General features: G+C 43.4%; 1 protein-coding gene across 1 annotated transcript in view; it reads right to left on the bottom strand.

The window, feature by feature from the left end:
* Dtna (dystrobrevin alpha) overlaps positions 1 to 22,961 on the bottom strand; it is a 266,220-nt gene that overhangs the window by 14,892 nt on the left and 228,367 nt on the right. Inside the window, exons 14-18 of the mRNA XM_038329659.1 lie at positions 20,167 to 20,254; positions 19,613 to 19,710; positions 13,582 to 13,695; positions 8,982 to 9,078; positions 7,346 to 7,366 (exon numbers count right to left, since the gene is read on the bottom strand). Of these exons, the coding sequence (XP_038185587.1) occupies positions 7,346 to 7,366; positions 8,982 to 9,078; positions 13,582 to 13,695; positions 19,613 to 19,710; positions 20,167 to 20,254 (418 nt within the window). The remainder of the gene's footprint in view (positions 1 to 7,345; positions 7,367 to 8,981; positions 9,079 to 13,581; positions 13,696 to 19,612; positions 19,711 to 20,166; positions 20,255 to 22,961) is intronic.

The following is a 22,961-nucleotide window of genomic DNA, read 5'->3' as shown; positions in this document are numbered from 1 at the left end:
GGAGACCCTGGAGTACACATGTAGCCGACCATGCACTCTTAACGGTTCCCTCCCAGGCTGTTGACTTTGGCCAGCCACGGTAGGAACTCTTTTTCCAGAAAAACCCAGAGAACAATTGCGTACCTGTTCACACTCTTAGACCGGCCGCGTGAAAGCCTGCTCTGGAATATTCTTTTTAGACTTTTGCTTCGGGTTCGGCTGCTTGCAGTTAAACATCCCACCCCCACCACACACGCGCACACACCATTGCTGTAAAACGCCATGCTGTTAGCTCTCCAGGGCCCGGCAGTGTTACATAACTGTCAAATCTCTGAAGCAAGGAGAACCCAGAAACACAAACAAGGCAAAGCAGAGCACAGCCCAGAACTCATGTGCTGCCCCATGGGCTGGGGTTCTCCGTACCCTTGTAACAGTACCTGTTTGCAATGGTCTGTCCAGGCACGGGGAAGAGGAGTCGGGTGGTGATGCTTTTGCCTGCTTTCCTCAGCCTGCTCAAAGAGGGGCCTGGGCTTCCCACAAAACAGCATCTCAGCCGTATCTCTGACACCTTCTGCGTCTGAGAGAACCCTGCACTTCGAGCTCCCCTGTCAACCAGGAGCAACTCCTCTGTGGAACTGAGCATTCTCCTGCCCAAAAGGTTTTATCTACCGCCAGTGGATCTCTCCCCCACGACCCGGGAAGGGGTATCATCACTCTAGGTGTGCAACTTTGGTATCCCAGGGCTATGAGAGTGGAAACAATTGCCCTGGGAGAGGTAGAGACAGTAGCTGGGCCCATGGCTAAGCCCAGAGACTCTGGAGTCCTCTGGGCTGCAGAACTCTTTAACAGCCATGGCTGGTGGAGTGTTCATTATAGAAATGGATGTTGCACAGGTGCCTTGGAGGAGTCTAGGACTGGCCGGCCCTCCTGGGCACCCTATCCAAGGTAGGGCTTAGGAAGCAATTCTGAGCTTTTCTTATCTGTCTTCAATACCAAAAAGACTTCAGTCACGGGGGGGATTTGTGACTGGGGTGGGAAGAGAAGTGAGGTGGTAGAAAATAGGCTTCCCTTGGCTGTCTAGCACGGGTCACCAATTCGACCTTAGGAAGCCAGGGTTTTTAGTTAGAAAGTTTACACACACACACAAAGACTCCATTTTTTGTATGCATTTTACAGGGTATAGAGCACTTTACCACACACAGTTCTGTTTTGTGTTTCTAATATAGTAAAAAGGGATAATACTGTATTTGAATAGCAGTTTGAAATCTCCAAAGCACTTTAACCCTCTTACAAGTCAATGAGGTGTTATCATTCTCATCCAGTAGGTAAACACACTGAGGCTCAGAAGAGAACTGACATATACAAGATCTCCAAGCTAGTGAGAGGCAGAGGTAAGCTTAGATTGTAAGTCTGGGGCTTTCCCCTAGCACCCCAGGGTCTTCTCAAGATGTGAAGCATCTTCTCCACATGCTTCCAGTTCGATTTTATTAATTTTGGAAATTTTAGCAACTAAAGGCTGAGGTGCTTCCACTATGACCACAGCATAGTGTTCTGGGCCTCATGGCAGGGCAGGTAACATATGTTCCTTGTTAGGTTGTGGAGAGGTGTGGGTGCCCAGTGTGGCCGGAGGGCCTTTGGGCCGTCAGCCAGGTCTATAATTTCTGATCTGTAAACAGGTCTAACAGGCACACATTTCACTGGTGATTTGAGCCCAGAGAGAGGTGAGACGATTGCTTTAGGTGCATCAATCATGTCACTCCTCAAAAGCCTGGAGAAAACGAAGAATTCTGCAACATGGCTGCACCCAGTGTTTTCAGCGATGGTGGTATGGCCACACTGCAGTGCTAGGGTGGTGCCTCCAGTTCTGCTCACAGATTCTGTGCCAGAGTCCTTTGGCTGTGCCCATGCCACTCTTACTTCTGGTGACATTTGTAGAAAGGTGTGTACTTTGGCTTCGTTTCTCCAGGTGAGAGACTGTCCTCTATAGTACCTCTATAGTACTCTCTTGGGTGTTTGTATGTCTGAAACATTCCCAACCCCATATCTTCCTTCTTAGTACCCATTCCTCAAGTAACTTTCCCCTTGCTTTTCTCTTTCCTGTCTCCAAAACTCCCAATGGTGGATCTGTGTTAGAGGAAAATAACTGACTGTGGTTACATGTCATGAGAAAAATCTCCAGCTGAGTCTAAATTACACCAGCATATGAATGGCTAATAGACGTCATGCCCAAGTCATATCCAAGTGAATAATTAATTGCTGCAATTTCAAGTAGTCTGGAGGTGTAAACAGTTTTGGTGGGGGATTCTGTGGTTGACAAAATGATTTGTCTCCATCTTTTCTGCAATTGTACCTCCCAAGTCATGTCCATCTTTTACCCAGAGTTCTCAGAGTAGGATGCTGGTTGCCTGGTAACCATGGCCTCATCTCTCTATGATAGGACACTGCCCAGTTTGATATTTAGCACCCACTATAACAAATGGCTTCTCTGGTGTTCTTTTTTGTTCCACTCTTAAAGGGCAATGGGACAGATCACTGAGTTTCATTTTCACAGGTTCTCTGTAGCCTGGTCATCCAGCATGGCTGTCTACCATGAACTTTAGAATAAGTTTCTGCAAATTCCCTGAGAAAACTTTTCCCTAGAAATCACTTCATGATTAATGGTGGAAAGACTTAAAAGACAATGGTCCATGCAGATCAATATATAGATCCAACATTCCCAAGGAGAATTGATTTATGGATGAAGGAAAACATATATCACAGTTGGCAATTTAAAATAGCTCTCTTCCTAGAGGATAAATGAAAAATTAATTTCTACATGCATCTTCTGACTGCAATCCACCTGTTTCACATCAATTTTTAAAAGGGCCTGGTAAGATCCATACATTTTTCATTTTTTTTACAGGATGTATTTTGGCTTCTACTCAGCTCTAGAGATATAGGATGCTTCACGGAAAGGGACAAACGTGCAACTGCTGAACAAACTGACCCTGGAGAAGTGCAGAGTGTTTGTCACCTATCCTCTTATTACGACCTGTACAGTTGGCCTTCACGGTCTGGCTGATGATGCTACCTGGCCCTGCATCTTGCAGCCTGCCCCTGACAAATAGTACCCTACAACCTGAGAAAATGAGGAAGCACAAAGTCACCAACTGCCACCATCATCACTATGATGTTGATTACTGGGCTTTTTAAAGGACTGCTGTGTACAAAATGTAATGAACAACTGAGGACATGGTTGATTCCGCATGGTCAGCCGTGAGGCACTGTTCGACTCAGGTTTTTTAAGTAGAAGCTATCTGGGCAGGAAAGGTGGCAGCATGGAGAAGACAAAAGGGTGTTTGAGATTTAGAAAAGTTTGAGCAAGACTTGGGACTTGCAAAGAACAGAAGAAACATGGCAGAGGGACCATTGGTGTTGAAGCTGGTACCAAGGCAGAGATATGAGGAAGCTAAGAGGAGGAACCAGACTTGGGAGCCTTCAGTGTAGATGGTATCTTGAATGAGTGGGTCGGTGTCCACTGGTTTTGAACAAAGAGATTGTTTCTCCCCCACTTCTCTAGAATCAATCAGCCATAACTTTAAAAATAAGATTATATATATATATATATATATATATATATATATATATATATATTATGTGTGTGGTGTATAGTCTGATAAAGTACATTATATATTTTTGAATACTAGATACTAGTTTCTATATGCAGACACCATCTCAAGGTAAACTTTCCTCCCTCACCCTTCTATGGAGGACTTATCAGCTCTGTAGGAAGTCCACTGATAGAATGAGGAAGGCTGATAAAGCCGAAGGTGAAACCAAAGCTGGAAGATTGGCTGTGTGTGGCCTGCTCCTATTCCGTGTTACATTTGAATGAGAGCAAGACATGGAATTTTGAATGATGTCAGAATCTGCCCGCAACCAAACAGGGACCAGTTTGATTCCAAGGTTTAAAATGTATTAGTTTTCAAGTTAACCCTTATTGGGAATCCAAAGAAAAAAAGATTCCTGAAAATAGAGACATCCTGATTTTGGTTCCTGAGTATTAAGTACTCTACAGTAATTATATCTTTATGCAGTGTATCTGTTACTCCTCCAGGATGTATCTGTAGTACGTTGTGCAACACACAGGGCATTGGCACTCCCAGCCACTCACACTACTATCTATTAAAAATGATAGCAAATACTACGGAATTGGTACATCTAGGGACATATCTGATGTTAACAGAAGCCAGACAATCTTATTTGGGTGTTTCTTACAGGAGATCTAAACAAACTGAAAGCTGTGTTCACATTTCTTCCACAGACTGAGACTTTGTTAGTTAACAGTTAGGAAAAGAAACAAGTGGACAGGTGTGCATGTTCGAACATTTGAAAAGTTTATATATGACTGCAGGCATATGTCTACAGATATTTGTTTTTATATTTGATATTCAGTTAGCATTTGCACAGAATGCTTCCACACCCACTGTCTTTTAAGATAGCCACAGTAATCCTGTGAGGTGCGTGCTATCAGAGCGCTTGAGATGGCCACGAGGTTAGCTTACTTTCCCCGTTTCTTTATCACCTTGAGCTCGATCAGGGGCCTCGATAATTCAGGCTGAACTGCTGGGGTCTTTCTAAGAAAATCACTGAGGCTTTGTTTTGCAAACTCTGTTAAGACACTGGTTTTAGATAAATACATAATAGTTGGGACTGGGATTATACCAGAAACTTCTAGACCATATTGTTACTGCAACTACAGGCAGCTGTTTTCACTCTTAAGATTTTTTTTATGAGTGCTCATTTTATAGCTCCTTCAATAAATATTGAAGGTACACAGGGAAGAAAGAGGGTAGGATAACTTTGATTCAAGTTTTGTAAAAAACACAATTTATTGCTGTGATACCATAATCATATTATATTACAGGCACTATTTTTTAAAATTCATGTTTTCTCCTCAAGGGGGATCATTTCATGCATTACCTATAACAAGAAACAGTATATGTAAGGAATATAAACACCAGTATAATAAAACACTACAACGAACCACACAGATTTATGATAAAGCAGAGGCCATTAAATCAAGCATGATTGGTTGTATGGGGGATTTAGAGTTTGATTTTTTACAGAGAGAATGTTCCCGAAGGGGAAAGACTCATGAAACAGAATTTAGAAGTAGATGCCCATCTAAAACCTCTAAATTCTCTCCTTAGATCATGTTATTCCACGAGAACTCGATTTGGAAAGAATTTGTTGATTTTCTTCATAGACCCAACTCAGTGGAGCTGGATTTTACGGGACTCTAAGTCTTTAGTTTTGACTAAAGGTCAGTATAAGCCATGACCACTTGCAATCTATGACTACACTTTTCTATTGTATTGCTCAATACTTTCTATAAAGCTCTCAACAAAGGCTTGCTTTAGTGTTTAACGCAGTAGGTTTTCTGAGCTTTGGAGAAGTGGTATTTCTCTGCTGATAAAACCCTGGATTACTATTTCCCTCTTTTGTTTTGTTGCTCAGGGTTCAGAAGATCAGCCTGTCCCCTTAGGGGACACAGTCCCATTTTCTCTTCCTTAGCTTTCCATTCTTCTATTTCCTTTCCGTGGAGCTGCTGCTTACATGCTCTGGTGTAAGTGGCCTTGACCTCAGGTCACCTTAAGGAGAAGCCTGAGCAGAAACCAAGCAGATGGGAGTGAAGCCGTGTGTTACCCACATTTGGATGGCACTGACAGGTGACGTCTATCAGTGCTGCAGTCTCCACTGCTGTGACCCTTCAAAGTGCAAAGGCGTGGCGGAGCTCCACAGGAAAGGCAGAGAGGGAGATGACAAAGGTCTCCCTAAGGGGCATTCCCACAGCCTGACTCTGTGCAACCTCCAACTTTCCGGGCCACAGAGCCTCTCAGAGTATACTGCTTGGGAAGTGCAGGGAAGGGGCACTGGGAGAAATGATTTTTAAAGCAAGACAACTGCCCTCTCTAGGAGGAGGAAGCTAGACTAAAGCAGCTTCTTCTGTTTCCATGTACATGCAGGGAAAAACCTGTTTGCAAAGACAGATATCAAGGACGAGGCATTGGCTCTGCCATGATCTAAGTCCGGTGGCCACACCCCAGGGATGCAGGGATGGACCATGATACAGGCTACAAATCCGGGGCATCTTTAACACAAGGGAGTCATCCCTGGTGAAAACTTGGCATTAGCCCAATAAAGTAACTTTTTCATGATATACAAAATAATGCCGCACATTGTCTTTATTGTTTGAGTTACAGATTTGTTTAACATGGTTCTCTTTTTTTCTTTCTTTACAGACCTTGGGAATGAAGAGTTAGAGAGTTTCCAGCATTTTGCAAACATTCTTTGTTACACACAAACACACAGAATGAATAATAGGAAAGAGCATACAGAAGAATTAACAGATCTGTTGAGACTGGACAGGTTGGAGCTCTGATTAACATGGATAAAATGTGAACTCTTGAAATAACGCGAGTAACTGGGATATCGTCATACGCTTTGGTACATGCACAGGTAGTCAAGGTGCGTTTCTCTTGCTCTAGTTTACTGTAGTTTCTCTCAGTGTGCTGTTGTTCTTCTGCTTGCTTCTGACCTGACCACAAGGTCACACAGGGTTTCAGGGGGTGACATGCTCAGACAGTCATGATGCCTCTATCTCCAGAAAAAAAATAATGTGTGGAATGACCTTATGAAACCACAGAGTAGGAAGGTCCTTGGGAAGGATGGGAGGGAAGGATGTTACCTATTCTTCATAGAATCTTGTTAATGAATGGCTTTGGAGGAAACATGAGAAAGACAGGCAACTAGAAGCCCAGTCTTACACAATTGGACACAGGGCACAGGGTAGAGGGCATGGTGTCATGGTTATGTGATGGAAAGGGACTCGTTATCCGATTCTTACGAAAAGAGTTTCTACGCCCTTTCAGAGAAATGGAAGCTGAACCGAATGTTCACAGTGTGGAGGTTTGCTCTTGTAGGCTGTAGCCTGTGAGACAACATTAACGTTTGTGTAGCTCTAGTGACTGACCTTCTACTAAGAGAAGGGTCTGGTCAATAACCTCAAAAAGCATAGCATGGATTTGAAACTTAACACCCCTTGGGGAATCTAAAACTTTCCCAACAAATCACAGATGATTCTCCCTTCTAAACATGAAAGAGGTCTTCATTGTTGCCGAAACCAGCGACAGTGATAACAGAATGCTGAATTTTATAATCTCAATTCAAGCACTACGTAGAAATGGAAGCAAATTAGTATGTTTTTTTCTCTCTCTCTCCAAACTGAAGCACGAACATACATTAGAGGCCAAAGCAATGAGAACGCCAGCAGGACGGCAGCCCTCCACTGTTAGTTAAGACCTGCAGCAGGGACATAACTTACTCCCTGCTTCAATTCTTCTTCCTACAGAAAGATTGAATCAATAACAATTAGATTACCCAAGGTTCCAACCAAGGCATGTACACAGGGAAGGAAGGCACGAGGCCAGAGGCATCAACATGGCTTGATCACCTCTCCTGGCTCTGCCACCCCTGTGACTTTAGTTCCGAGCCTATTTAGGTATTTGAGACAACAGACCCCCATTCCTTTCCTCCGTGTATCTGATCTGTCTGTCTATCTCAGTACTTGTACGTCTTGGTACAAAATCTGTTCAGTTGGGTGGGATTGATCCCACAGTGGCTGCTGGCCAGTAGACTCCCATCTCATCACTACAGTGGAAGAAGTATAGGAACACCAGCAGAGAGATTTGTCAAAATTTCCTGCCACTCAGGGAAGGGCAAGACGGCCTCAGCACTTTTCACCCGACATATTTTCAAAGGGAAGCAGAAAAGAGATGTTCTGTTGCATCAAATGAGATAATAGGCTAGAAACAGGTTACTAATGATCCAGTCTTAGAATAGACAGAACCAATATCAACCCATCAAATCCCCAGCTCTACACTGCATATGTCCAGCACACTGGAAGTAAATTTTGTTGAGTGACGATAACGCATTTTCCCAAATGGATTACCAAAGAAGGGACTCACGGTTAAAACTGTTGGCTAAGTTATAAAATGGGGCAAAGCAAACAAAGGAAAGAGCTGCAAGTGCAGGGTCGGGGACAGAAAAGTGTCACAAAATTGCCTTTAAAAAGAATTTAGTAAAGAAAGAGAAAAGAAAGAGAGAAGGGAATAAGTAAGGAGAGAGAAGGAGAAATTAAAGGAAAAACAAAGGGCACAGAGAAACAATAAATACTGGTGTGGGGGAGGGTGAGAAATACATGGACTGAAAATCAGCCTGAAGTTCCCGTCTCACAGTGAGTGCACAGGGGAATCTCCCATCAGAAGTCTAACTTGCTGCCCTTGGCACATGGTAGTTCCTGTTTATATTGGTTCCCACTTGTTTCCCTTGGGCCAGATGACCATGGAGCACTGACAGTGCTATTGGCCCAAGTGGTCATGTGTCTGTCCAGCTGCTGTTAATTTGGAAAGTCATTTAGCATAACTGGTAACAGAAAGGAGATCTTATTAAAGGAGATTGCTACTTCCAAGGAAGCTTGCTGCCCTCTATAGGACTTCTATCATGTAACGCCTTTCCCCACTCAACAGTTGTCACTTGAGACCCATGGAAGTCATGTGACTCATTGGAGCCACAGAAATGCCAGAGAATATTTGCTATTACTGTTGGCTTGTTAGTCACCATTTCCTAATTTTACAAATTAGACATTAGTCTGTGTTCAAGCTAGTCAGAATTGCTAAAACTGATCAAAAGCATTTATAAGCAAATCCAGTTTTATAATATTAAAGGGCATAAAGAGACTTAAAATAGGTAAAGAATTTGCCCTGTGGTCCTTAGCAGCCTAGTTCTAGAAAGTGGGTGGATGGAGAACCACCAATCATCGACTGCTACTGTTTCATTTGAGCTTACAACACTTTGGGAGGAAATTGCACATAGTAACTAGAAACGCAATTGCAAGTTATGTGCAAGCAATTTTACAACAGCGCAGTGTAGGTTGGAGACATTGATGTGAGAGGCTTTACCTTGAGCAGCTTCATGAGCCCTTCCAGCTGCACCATCAGCTCCCTCCGGCTCTCCTGGAGCGCAGACATCCTCTGTTCTAGCTCATCCTTGCGTTGTCTAAGGAAGAAGTCACCATCATCAGAAAACCACTCAGGTTGAGCCAGTTCGTGTCCTGGTTTTGTGGGTATGTAGTTGACTGTCGTTAAGTGGGCGTGCCCATACAGTCTTTGGTAGTTTTACCAGGGAAGCACCTTTCCAGATGGGTAAGTGATTGTCATGTGAGGGGTCCTGCTATTTGAGAGAACTCACACGGCGTGTAAGCAGGATAGAGATCCTTCTTGGCGTTTCTACATTGTGTTTACACTATCTTGCTGGTGTTGTTCTGCACTGCTGGCTGCAGAAATCAAACACAAACCCAGCAGTCACTGGAAAGGGCCAGCCGTGCAGATCTTTAGAATCCAAAACAATTGCTATAAATTTATATAAAATTTATTAAGGCCTTTGGAAATATGATGTAGGGATGCAATCTAAAGTTTGTTCTAGCGTTTGTGCATGAAACAGTCATGGCTTTTACTGGTTATAACCGTTCTGAAGTACTTGGTTTGGGCTTGGTTTCATAAAGTGAAGTCAGAATAACATGTTGCCACACCCTTGTTCTGTAACTGAAAAAGGAGTAAAGCTAGTGCTTGCTTTACAGGACTTGTAGGAAATGGTCAGCAGCCTGGAAACCAATCTGCACTCTGTCATTCATGCGGACATTAAGAGGTATGAAAACAACCCTCAAAAGAAAAAAATGAGACATCAGGAAAAGTAGCCCAATTACCAATGTATATTGCAGCCTCCACATTCAAGGTGGTCAAACAACACGAAGACTAAATAATGATTCTGATTTCCTTCTGTTAACTGCATGAATTTCTAAATAAATGCCTTTTATTCTGAAATTCCACAAGATTGTTTTTAATCTAGTGTCTATGCGTCAGAACCTAATTTCTTTGAAGATAGATTAAGGACAATAACATTTTAATAAGAATTCCATAGGAGATAACAACATATATCCTCAATCACTTTCTGAATTTGAAGTTTGGACCATGGTTATAAAAGAGAATATTTTCCTTAGGAAGCATATGCATATATCCTTAGTGGTTTGGGGCCACGATACCTGCCACATTCATTTCACTTTACTGAATCTCAACTTGCACATTTCTGAAGGGAGAATAATGGAGCCTTTCTCCCAGGTTTGCTATTGCATTCAGTGGCATAGCATACATGGAGCCAGCACACACTAAGTATCAGGTGGTTAGCACACGGGGAGTGCCCATTTATAACCATGTCGGATCTGCTAATATGACTTTCAGTTTCCCCGTGGCTTAGGTAAAAAGAGAAGCATAATCATTTAGAACAGTCATAGTGATCTTAATACTAAAAATAAAATTGAGTATTCATTAAAGCAAGTCCCTGATTTCTTGTTTTATCAAGAAAAGATTCTGGAAGGGTGGAGTAGGAAAGGCATAATAAGGGCTCCCATGGATGCTGTTCATTCCTGTGAACTATGACCAACTTTGTAAGATGTCACTGCCTTAGAGGCCTCTTGAAAGTCTGAAATAACAAAAGACTAAAGTACAGAATTCTCAGGTATGTGTGTGTGTATGTATGTATGTATGTATGTATGTATGTATCTATCATCTATCTATCTATCTATCTATCTATCTATCTATCTATCTATCTATCTAAATCTAGGTTGTAGGGCCCACAGGTCTACCCCTCCTCCTGGGGTTCATATTGAGGATAGCTTGCAGTTTCTGGCAAAACATCTTGTTTGTTCCTGTATTCGTTCTGCCCACCCTGGTGGTTAGCTACAGGGAAGTTGTTTGCTCTGTCTTGAACCTGGCAATTTCCCACCTGCCTGGGGGATTTCCACTGTGCAGCAATTATGTATATAAGACTTTCTCTAAACTTGAATAAACGGAATTCTGCATTCTCTCTTCATGAATGACCCACATCTCTTGTGTTCTTCAGTCTTCAGCCCCTTGCCTGACTTGCGAACTGTCCCTTAGTGCAGGCGCTACACTAGGAGTCAGAGTATCTGTGCAATCTCCAAATTCTGAAAATGCTTAGAACAGAGCAAGAAGGGGTAACTGATGTATGTGGCAGGTGGCACACATATCTAGAGAAATAGCCTTCTAGAGAGGACAGTTCTTCTGTCAGGGAAAAGAAATATATAGACTATTGCAGCAGACCATAAACCAGCTGGGCACCAGTTGACAAGAAGTGCGAATGGCAAGGAAGTTCCTGGTGATTCTAGATTCCTTAGGAAGTAAGGCTTTGTGCTCAGCTGAGGTCATGGGGTGTCCACCTTTGGTGCACAGGATGGTGGTTAGAACTGTGCCTCTTCTGTGACAGCTCCCTGGTGGATGGGGAAATATCAACTGGAAAAACATCTCAATGACCTGGGCTCATCCTGCCAACTTTATAGTTTGTCTCCCATGTGAAACAGAGCATTGTGAGAAGCAAAAGCAATATAGGACAAGCATCAGAACTACTCATGAAAATTCCTCTCCCAGATCGCTCTTGTAGAGAACAGGATGACCAGGAGAAGAGATATACGTGATGTTTCAGGCAGATAAAAGTGTTACCCTGATCCTGGCAGAGCAATGACCATTCCATTTCCACACGACTGTCAAGCAGTCATTTGTTTTTAAAATGTATTTGATGAAGATGATAAGAAACGGCACTGCCTTTCTCTTTTATTCCTTTCCATCTCTTCTAGGACATAGTGTGTAGAGCATGTGAGAATTTATATTGGTCAGAATAGAAAAGAGTCAAAATGGAAACCAGAGAGATATCTGGAAGATTCTGGAATATTTTCTGTTTCCATTAATTAAGCCATTATGCTGTTAATAAATACATTGTCAATTAAGTAATTAATTATTGATTGAATTATATAGTTATTCCAACGTATAAGGCAACCACTCTACATGAAGCAGCATCTGTAAGTTTTGTCAATCTTCTTTCAAGCAAAGCCTTGATAGGTTTGCTCTAGTCATAGGCATAGGAAAGGCAGGGCCTGCAGCCTGGGCCAGGTGGGCTACAGGGCTTCTCTGGTGTTCTTGTTTCAAAAGAGCTGAGTTCAGATGGAACCCTGAGAAGAAACCCTGGTGGAAGGCAGCAGAGACTTTATAACAAGGGCAGGAGGAACCTAGTAAATTTAGCTTCTGTTTGGAGGAAGAAAAGAGACTTCATTTTGATGAGTTTCTGCACCTGTACTCACTACAGAAACTATACATCACAGATTATAGGTGCACATAGAGCAGACTCACACATAAACCGAAGGACAAGAACATGAAATTCTCCATAGCCAAAGCTTCCTTGTGGAAGATAAATAAGGTCTTCATTGAGAAAGTTTTCTTCTCTGTTATTGTTTCATAGATACACCTGAATACTCATCATATCCAAGGCCTGGAGCCAAGTCGGTTTCAGGAGAGGAACCTACAACGATACCTGTGTTTTGCAGCACAGCAGTAGTGGGACCAACTGCAGCCCTAATCCAAGGCTCAATACTGTAGCTTTCTGCCTGAGAAGGCTGTGGCTCCCCAGAAAGTAGTCATGACCTCTCACAGACCCTCCCAACTCAGATGTGCAGGGGTGACAGACTAGACAAGACGATGTTTCCCCATCCATGGAAGAACACATGCACAGCCTCCAGTACTCACGTGTACTGTGTAAGAGTTCTACCAGGGAGCGAATTATGTCATCTTAAAAAAAAACTGAGACAAGGTCCTATTATGACCTAGGCTAGTCTTCAACACATTGTCCTTCTGTCTCAGCATCTATATTGGCTAGGGTTACAGACCACAAAGCATGACTCTTTTGAAGGCATGATTTAGAGAAAATCAGATTCTGTTTTGTGGGCTATATATAAATCTCTTGATTTAGAAACCTGCAATGTTTATTTAGCTGATTATGTGTTTGGTTTTAATGTACACAGTCTGATAGTGTAAATGACTAAAAACAGCCAAGTAGAACATTTTTTTCCTGTGAAGATATTTTGCTTTTGATCTAAGGAACACATTGTCAATTTCTGTGTGTCTAGTAAAAAAAAAAAAAAGTATGATCTCTCAAACTTGCCCAAATCTCAGTGATCAAGTGTGATTTATTGGAAAGGAAAGATTAGCAGCTATGCTGGTTCAGTGCTGGGTAAATGGTCAGCTGCTGCCATCGGTGCTAGAGAGCTCAACCCCTGGGGCTGGGCCATGGCTCGGCATGTAACGCTCTTGTCACACATGACGAGAGCCAGACATCATAATCTCAGCTCTTACATAAAAGTCTGGTGGGCATGGTGCCCCACTGGTAACCTCAATACTCTTCAGGCAGAGCCAGGGCATCCTGGGAGCAAGCTGGTTGGGCACAGCAGCCCCAGCGGTGAGCTCTGGTCAAGCAAGGAACACTTCTGCCATATGGAAGGCAAGGCATGATGGAAAGTTTCCCGACAACTAACCTCAAACCCCTACAAATGCACCCATACATGTGTATATGTATGCATGCATACAGACCCACCCACAAGACACATTAAAAACATCCCTAACATTATGTTCCCTGGGTAAAAGTGAATCCTCCTTTTACCTGAGGAGTCGCAGTTCTGCCAGCAAGGTTGGGTTCTGTTGTGCCTTCTCCGGTGTGGGCTGAGAAGCTTGCTCATGCTCTAGCCGAAGTCTCTGGATCTCTTGTAGGATTTCTCTTGGGAAAGAAGAGGAAGGGAAGAACTAGTGTCAGTGCTTCCCTGGACCCAGATATGTAAGCACAGCAGGGAGCAGAACAGAGGGAAGTGGGGTCCTGTGACCCCGACATGTGAACACAGCAGGCCGCAGAACAGAGGGAAGTGGGGTTGTCTGTGACCCTGACATGTGAACACAGCAGGCCGCAGAACAGAGGGAAGTGGGGTTGTCCTGTGACCCCAACATGTGAGCACAGAAGGCCACAGAACAGAGGGAAGTGGGGTTGTCTGTGACCCCGACATATGAACACAGCAGGCCGCAGAACAGAGGGAAGTGGGGTTGTCCTGAGGTTAAGAACAGAGCTGACCTTCCTCGGCCTGGGGATGCCCTGCACCCATGTAGTCTGGATAGCACACCCAAACCATGCAGGCTGTGCAGAGTGCTTCCGGGTGTTATCCCTAGGACCTGTCTTCTCTCTGGTAAGTCATACATTGTTGTGGTATCAACATTAATGAGTGTCATGTTTGGCATCTCCTATTATTTATGATCATACTCTGACACCACAAAAATACCATGAATATCAAATGAGAGGTGCGTGAGAGAGAAGAATGTATAAATGATGCTCATTTGACAAAAATAAATATCCTTATTCTTTTACCGAGCAAAAAAATTCTTGCTGAAATTATTAGAAAAATCCTGAAGCCATATTTTTTTTACTTTCCATCTTCAGCTTTAACAATAAATCTCAAAGAAGGCAGCCTTACAGGGAAAGGCTTTTAGAAGAATTCATTGTAATTGATCCCGTGACATAGAGTGCTATTGCTATTGGTGGAACCTCGGTCAGGCAGTGAGATCTGTCAGTGTATTATTTATGCTAGAATGCCCTGCACTTGGGTGAGCATTAGGCTGGCCATTAGTGACATGCAACTCTGCACAGCAAATTCTGTGTAAGTAGATTTGAAGCCATTAAGTAGAATTATTAGTTATATACTCTTGGATATGGAAGTGTCAAGTTTCTACTTAACAAAAGGCCCCAGGGCCAGTAAGACAGTAAAAACACCGAGAAAGGAGAACAGAATTGCTGAGCAAATTGGGGGGCGGGATGGCTTTCTGCATTTCAAAATTTTAAATTGATACAAAATTGTCTATTTTTATGGAGTAACATAATAACGTGACACATGCACACAATGAATAATGATTAAATTAGGCTAGTAAGCATTTTTTTTTCCTGTTGGGAGTCTCAGATTCTCTAAGTCAGGTAAGGGGTACTAAAATACAGACAGTATAGGTCAAGCCGGACTGTTCTGTAACACAGCAGGGTGGTTGCAGTTTTGCACAGTTATTTGAGAATCAGGAGAGCAGCCCACCTTTCCTGGCAATGGTGAAAAGTTTGGATCCTGACCCTCCTTTGTTTTCCCCTTGAAACTCTGAGGTAGAAATATTTCTTTAAAGGAATCTTTTTATGAAAACTCATCTTCCTTATGAAAGGGACGAGGGAGCCACTGTGGTTATAGGAAGGGCGGGTCCGTGTGTTCTTAGCTTTTTTCTCCTTCTACTGCTGCTTTTCAGGGCTCCTGGGGTTCTAGAGAGCTGAGCCTGAAAATGAGTTAATTTCCACAGTGCAGGAGGGGGATCCAGTGGGCGTTCAAAGGGGTGCATTTAGGATGGATGAGCTGGTCCTTAGGATGGGGCAGGGAATTCTAGGAATGATGCATGCCTGAGGGCAGGATGAAGCTCTCCTTCCGGTCCCTCCCCTCTCCTCTCCTCCCCTTCCTCTGCCCACCCCCTCTCCTCTTTCCCTCCCTCCTCTGCCCACCCACTCTCCTCTCCCCCCTCCTCTGCTCACTCCCTCTCCTCTCTTTTCCTCTCCTCTCCTCACCTCCTACCCTTCCTGCCCTCCCCTCCTCTAATTTCCTCCCCCATCTCCCCTTTCCCTCTCCCTCTCTCTATCTCTCTCAGGTCTATATGTATGTGCTTAGGGGTGCACAATAAAAAACACCCAGAGACAAGCAGTAAGATGGTGTCAAAGCCTAGCTAGGGCTGTCCAAACATTTACAGCACTTGCTGCTGACTGTTGAACCAGGACCACACCCAGAAGAAGGCTGGTTAAATGGGGAAGCAGAGGGTTGGGCCACAAACAGAAGTGCTCTGGAGAGGTGAAAGGCAGGAGAGTGGAGCAGCCTAGACAAAATGTTTATGGCCTAGTGGGGGTGTGAATGCTTCGTCCCCCCACCTATAAAGGGCACAGGAGGGAGTCTGAAGGGTGTGGATCTCAGGCCGGGTTTGAGCTGTCTTCCTGATGCTGCACAGACACCGGTCTCAGCGCTGATGTTCCTTTCCCCTTTCCCACTCCCACCTATTCCTTTGTATCAGACAAATAAGAGGAAGAGGCGAGAAAGTAACAGAAAAGTGGTCCATTAGGGAGTCTAGCTGCCTTGAGATCGTTACTGGAAAATCTGGAGTCCGTAATGAAAAGCAGACAGGGCAGGAGAGCAGTACCCCTCAGCTGGAATTTCTGGAAAGAATTCCACTAAGAGTTATTCTTTCTCTACTCATCTTCTGCATTGGTTATTTTAATGCCATTTCTGATGTCCTCCATTCACCATTGGACTTACGACTTCTCCCCGTATCTGCTCAGCCCTGTGAAAACACACTCTGCTTGTTTAATTTGCCCTTACTCCATCAGAAACATGTAGACATCTTATCACCTGTCTGACAGGCACTCTTTGTCACTACAGCATAAATTTCTGTTTGGGCGGTGCCTTATGGACAGTCTTAGATATTGGTGCTTCGACTTTACCCTTAATCCGAGTCCTTTGGATTTACTTTGGCAAGTAGTTCTCAATGATTATTTGTAATTTTTCCTGTAATTCTTTGGTCATTCGTGGCCAAATTTCACTATCTTGACATGTCCAACTAACTCCTCACCTCTGTACATTTACCCTCTAAACCTGCATCACAGTGATATTGTAAAGTAGATCACAGTGGGGACAGGAGGGTGACAGGATCCATTACTTTTTAACATAAATTCATATGACAAATGATGTCGTCATTGTGCCCAGCTTGCAGGGTTGCTGGGGCTGAGCTGGAAGAAGAACAGTGCACGTTTCCCTAAATACACACGCCGCCACTGTTCGGTTTTTAATAACCCAAAGCAAATGGTAGTTTTCTTGCTTTTGTCACGGGGAAGCTGGATTGGATGTTGTTAATCAGAGCTTTGGGAGGATGGTGCCTTCCTGGTTAGCAGCCACAGTGTGTGTGCCCTGGAGAGGGACTAAAGGTTGGAGAAGGGATGTGTGTGTGGTGATGTCTGTTGGCAACTCTGACTGAATGAAAGGGTTGAGAGTGGCTTCCACTTGCCCGTTGTCCAGTCAGCCATGGGGCTCACTGTCCCATAAGGTAGCTGCTTCCCTGCCTTCCTCGCCATCTCCTTAGCTCCTTTGTTGACCCCGTGAGTGGCTCACTCACTGACATACTGACATTTATTAATTCTCGGTTAGCTCATTTGGAAAAACCTTTCATAGCACATATTGTAAGCTGACTTTGTTACTGAGCATGAACTCCTTTGAATTTCAATTGTCATACGTGCTCAGGTTTCCAGAGGAGCCGGGAATTTTAGACTGCAGTACTCTTTCCTTCTTTCTGTGCGTTTTCCAGGACCCGACAGCAACCCTGAACCCTCGGTTTCCTGCTTCCCACCCTTGTCAGCAGCCACCCAGTGAGGTCCTGTGAGTCCGCGTGGCTCTTTCACATTGTTGGCTTCTAACCCTCAGCTGCCTGGCTTGCTCAATGCTTTCTTCACGACTTCTGTCCCCACTCAGCCTCTCCCCTGCACGGCTTTCCTTTCCTCTACGGTTCCCCTTTATTCGCTTGCATGGATTTTAGGTGTCTTCGCTCATTTTAAACAAATCCATTCATCAGTGCTTTCTGTGATTCCACGTAATTGCTTTCCCACACCATCTGTAAACAAGTGTTTCCTAAACCAGATAGCAAGTCACACACTGGTAACTACCCTGAGCAAATGCTGACTTCCGTGGCTCTATTTTCCTCTTGTCTAATTTTTCACAGTGCCTCTTCTTTCTCTCTCCTTGATTCTTGTTTCCCACCTCATTGTAAATTAGAGGGATCCTGTAATGAACATCTGCCTGGGGGGTGGGGTCAGGAGAGAGGAGTAATTTCAAAGACCACGAAGTCATGATGTCATAGTTATTACAGCACCTCCACTCTGGTTTGTGGCTTCCTGATGATGATAGCCAGGTTCTGAGACAATTCAATCAAAGGAGTCTTTATCAGGAAACACATGAAATTGTGCTAAGCCTCTTAATTCTTTTTTTTTTTTTGGTTTTTCAAGACAGGGTTTCTCTACAGCTTTAGAGCCTGTCCTGGAGCTAGCTCTTGTAGACCAGGCTGGTCTCGAACTCACAGAGATCCTCCTGCCTCTGTCTCCTGATTGCTGGGATTAAAGGCATGCGCTACCACCGCCCGGCTAGCCTCTTAATTCTTATGTGCAACATATTAAAGAATGTTTTGATCATTTCTCCAAATATTTTAGGTTAAACTCTGCAGGCATGAAATAATGATGTTTACCCTCTCACCACAGCCACATCAAATATGGCATCAGCAGTAAGAATGGGATAAAGTACTGAGACATTCTTTATTGTTCGAAGGCATATAGAATAGACAAGTTCCCATGATGAGTTTACTCAGAACTGGGTGTGAGCTTTGCCTTGGCTACTTGTTATTTTCTCATTGAAACACATTTATCTAGGACCTACAATTTTAGGTACACTCCTGGGCCCAAGCGGGTTTTTGGCACTATCTCTGTTCCTAGAGAATGTCCATTTCATTCATGGAAGGTGGGGTTAAAATAAGAAGTGGAGGCATAAGTAGGATTATTTCACACATTGAGGACACACACACACACACACACACACACACACACAGAGGAAGTAGTCTTAAGGGTGATGCCCCTGATAATGATGAGGGACTGTCTTGTAGAGCTCCACAGAAAAGCTCCCTAGGCTGAAGGGAATGTGACTAGGAAGTGAAAGGAGTCACAGGATGCTGGAGTGTGAAGGTCATGGGAATGGATGCTGAAAACGCATTCAGGACTCCAGGGAGTTAGCACCTTGCCGCCATGACGACAGGAGAGGGTTTTAATCCAAATGTCATGGAAAATCAAGATGGTTTTGTCTTGGGAAAAATATGATACGATTTATGTTTCAAAAATGGCAGGTTGGTTGGTAGCTGGTGGAGACACAGTGGGTAGATTTGGGGGAGGTGCTGCAGAGAGAATCATTGGTGCTAATCTGGGTTGAGCGGAAATAAACCTGTTGATGAAGAGATGTTTTGGATTGGATGATGGGATGATGGTGATGAGACTCTGAGTGTTTCTTTAACCCGATAGGAGGACATCTTGACGGGATTCCTGCTCATCTCTGAGCAACAGAGACATATTATACCTCATGCTCTGGAAGGTCTTCCTGAACTACAGTATTTAAGAAAACTAGAAAAAGGGGAAATGAGCTCTGTCCAGAGTTGTCCAACATTAATCATGTTAATGGTTCTGAAATATACACCCATACACATAAATACACACATACATGCACATAAATACATCCCACCATACCCACCCACCCACAAGGCATGTACAAATACACATACACATAGACACACACACATGCACATAAACATACACACCCATATACAGGCACACACAGAGAGGCACACAACATGTACATACTCATGCATGCACACATGCACACATACACACACAGACACACATAGACACATACACACACACACACACACACACACACACACACGCACACTTTTATAACGAAGCTCCAACAGCCATCTTCACAGACTTGCAGTATCCTCCCTTAAACAGGCATATAAGGAAACTCCAAACACGCGAGGTACATGTCCCCAAGCCCTACCTGTTCTTGTTTTCTAGCTCTGCAATCAGCTGCCTTTGCTGTTTATTTGAATCGATGGTGAAGGAGATGTCGGGAGCACTCCTCTGCTGAGTCGGCTGCTGAAAAACACGGAGTTGGCACTATTTAATATGAGGAATGTGAATTCACATGTGAGATGGAGTCATGGGTATGCAGACAAGGAAGAGGAAACTATTCCATGGGCTGGGACAGGGACAAGAACAGAAAATTAAACTGCTCTTCTTTCTAAGAGCAAACTCTTCTGCAGATCTCCTGCATAGCTGCACAACGGAAAACAAACAACCCACATCTGAGAGCAAGACTTCCAGCTGGGCATACCGCACTATTGTAGAGGCTTGGTTCCTTAGGCTAGCATATTTTTAAAACTGAGAATTCATTACCAAGACATCATAACTATAGCAACAAAGAGGAGAACAAGGAAGAAAATCACCAATTTTCTTGTTAATTAGTACCAGGTTTAATGATAACAATGGACTGGGGCTTTTGAAAGTCAGTGATGCTGGAGGCCAACAGGGCTGCGCTTTTGTTCTACTTACGGATGAGGAGGACTCTGCTGCCAGGCGTGCCGCATACCTGGCGATCAGCCTGTGTTCTTCATCAAGCCGGTTTGAACTCTCAAGCATACTGTAGAGAACAAAGCCAACAGGAGACTATTAGGCCCCTGAGAGGGACTGATGCATTCCTATCACCACTAGGAGCTTTGGCCATTTCAATGCCAAAGACTTTCAAACTCTCAAATATCTCTTAGATTAATGATCTTCAACTTGGGTTCACGACATGATCTAATATGTGGCTGGGAAGATCAATAGTAAGTCCTTTGCCCAGTCAGTTCAATTATCTTATTGAGAAGGCTTCTATGAGCCCATTCTCTCTGGAGGGATACCTTGCTCAGTATAGATATAGTGGGGAGGGCCTTGGTCCTGCCTCAAAGCAATGTGCTAGACTTTGCTGACTCCCCATGGGAAGCCTTACCCTCTCCGAGGAGTGGTTGGGTGGGTGGAGTGTGTGTGGAGAGAGAGGTGGAGGGAGTGGGAACTGGGATTGGTATGTAAAATATCAATTAAATAATAATAATAATAATAATAATAATAATAATAATAATAATGGCTCCTATGCCTAAGTGATGTGACATTTTTGATGTTTCAGATATAAGAATACTTTCTCTTTAACTTAATTTTATTGTTTTAACATTTTTATTTCATTTTAAAAATAGCTCATGTCAAAAGGTGGCAACATTAGAAATATGGAAGGATGCAGGAAGGGCAAAGACCCAGTCGTGTTGTTGTTGATCCATTGACTTCTGCCTGTTGGTGCTCACTTCCTTATGTAATCGCCTCCCTTTGCTTTGGTCTTCACTTACTGACGTCAATGAACAGAAGAAATTGGCTGCTTGGTGATGTGAAACTTTAGTTTCTGAGCTCTCTACCGGGGTTCGTGGGGCTAACTAAGGTTTGGGGGTGGGGCTGGCTAAGGTTTAGGGGTGGGAGTGGCTAAGGTTTGGGGTGGGACTGGCTAAGGTTTGGGTGGGTGGGGCTGGCTAAGGTTTGGGGGTGGGACAGGCTAATGTTTGAGGGGGTGGGGCTGGCTAAGGTTTGGGAGTGGGGCTGGCTAAGGTTTGGGGGTCAGAGTGGCTAAGGTTTGGGGTGGGACTGGCTAAGGTTTGAGGGGGTGGGAGTGGCCAAGGTTTGGGTGTGGGGCTGGCTAAGTTTTGAGGGGGTGGTAGTGGCCAAGGTTTTGGGGTGGGGCTGGCTAAGGTTTGGGGGTGGGACTGGCTAAGGTTTGGGGTGGGACTGGCTAAGGTTTGGGGGTGTAACCAAGAATCTGCATTTTTAATGAAGTTTCAGAATATGATACTCCTGGTTTCAGAAGATCCCTGAGCAGAACAATCTAGAAAACCTAACAATTTAAATAAAACATCTGCATACCAGAAATAAGGACTATATCTAAACCATATAAAATATACTATTTTATGAGCATTTGATATTCATGCAACTGATCGATATTTTACAGGCATTTCCTTGACACAAGAAAATTCTAGAATGCAGAATTCATATGATGTATAATATCAATCACAATGCTGACTGAACATAAATTTTAACAGAATAAGCCAGAATGACTTATGGAAAGCTAATGCTTGAAAGCAGATGTGTGTCTATAAGTAATATCTGAATTATGCAGGGCTTAGTTGGCCACGTTTCTTCTTACAACTTCAAGAGAAGGGAAAAGTTACCCTGTCTCTGCTTGAGATAAATGCCTAACCTATTAATAGACCATTTAGTTTGATTTTAACATATCTGTCGTTTCTGGCTGGTGTGTTAGAGGACAGCTGTCTAATTCAGCAAAGTTTGTGCAAGGTAAAGTACCCAGTGTTCTGAGCTCAAGACGAACATCCATCTCAGTGCTTGAAAATAACTTTGTCATGAACGTGTGTGAGTGCTTTGATAAAAATGTAATAAAAAACCTTGATAAAAAACTTCATGGTAAAAGTATTTTTTTATTATGAATGACCTGCAAGCAAATAAAGTATGAAGGTTATATAAAAAAGCCTCCTGGCAATGTAAGCCATAAAGTTATGAGATTCTGTCTCATAAGCAATAACTCATACTCCGGGCCTTTCTTTGCCCAACATGGCGTAAATGAACACTGGGGTGATACATTACTTGGTTCTGCATACAAATGATTCATGAGCCTGCATGAGCCTTTCAGGATGTTCAAATTACACACCGGTGAATAGGACGCTCCTCTGATAAATTCCATTTTTATAAGACCTCAGTTACATACAGTTGAAAATAATTGATCAATAACCTCTAGATCATTAAAATAAATACCAACCCTGGCACTTTCTCTAGTGCTAACTGTTCAGTTGAAGACTCTACAGTCAGTAACCTACAAGATGACGCTGTACTAAAACAGGCAGTACTGCCCTGTTGGCTGCATTCTGGAGTGGAAGGAGCCATCATTGTGAAAAGTCTTCAATTTCTACCTTAAAAACACAATTAGCGTCTTTTACAAGGGATTTCAGATGGCTTTCCTGGGATCTCAGTTGACATCCAGTCAGGGCATACTAAACTGAAGTTTTGCAAAGATTTCTGGGAATTCAGGTCTGTTCCCTTTCTTTGATTCCATGATTCCATGGCATGGGTATGCCTGACTTCCAAAGTGGGGCAGTCAGTGAAAATGTGATGGTGTAATTCTTAGAAGAAATACTTCATTTCTCTCTGAATAGCCTTTTCTTCCCTGTTTGGATAAAGACACTACAGATGGTTATCAAGACTGATATACTGTTCTTCTATCAAAATGTAAGAGTTAATGGGTTATATACCAAGAAGTA

The sequence above is a fragment of the Arvicola amphibius genome, chromosome 5 (assembly GCF_903992535.2).
Source record: "Arvicola amphibius chromosome 5, mArvAmp1.2, whole genome shotgun sequence".
NCBI lineage: Eukaryota > Metazoa > Chordata > Mammalia > Rodentia > Cricetidae > Arvicola > Arvicola amphibius.
This window is presented reverse-complemented; position numbering and strand designations above follow the sequence as displayed.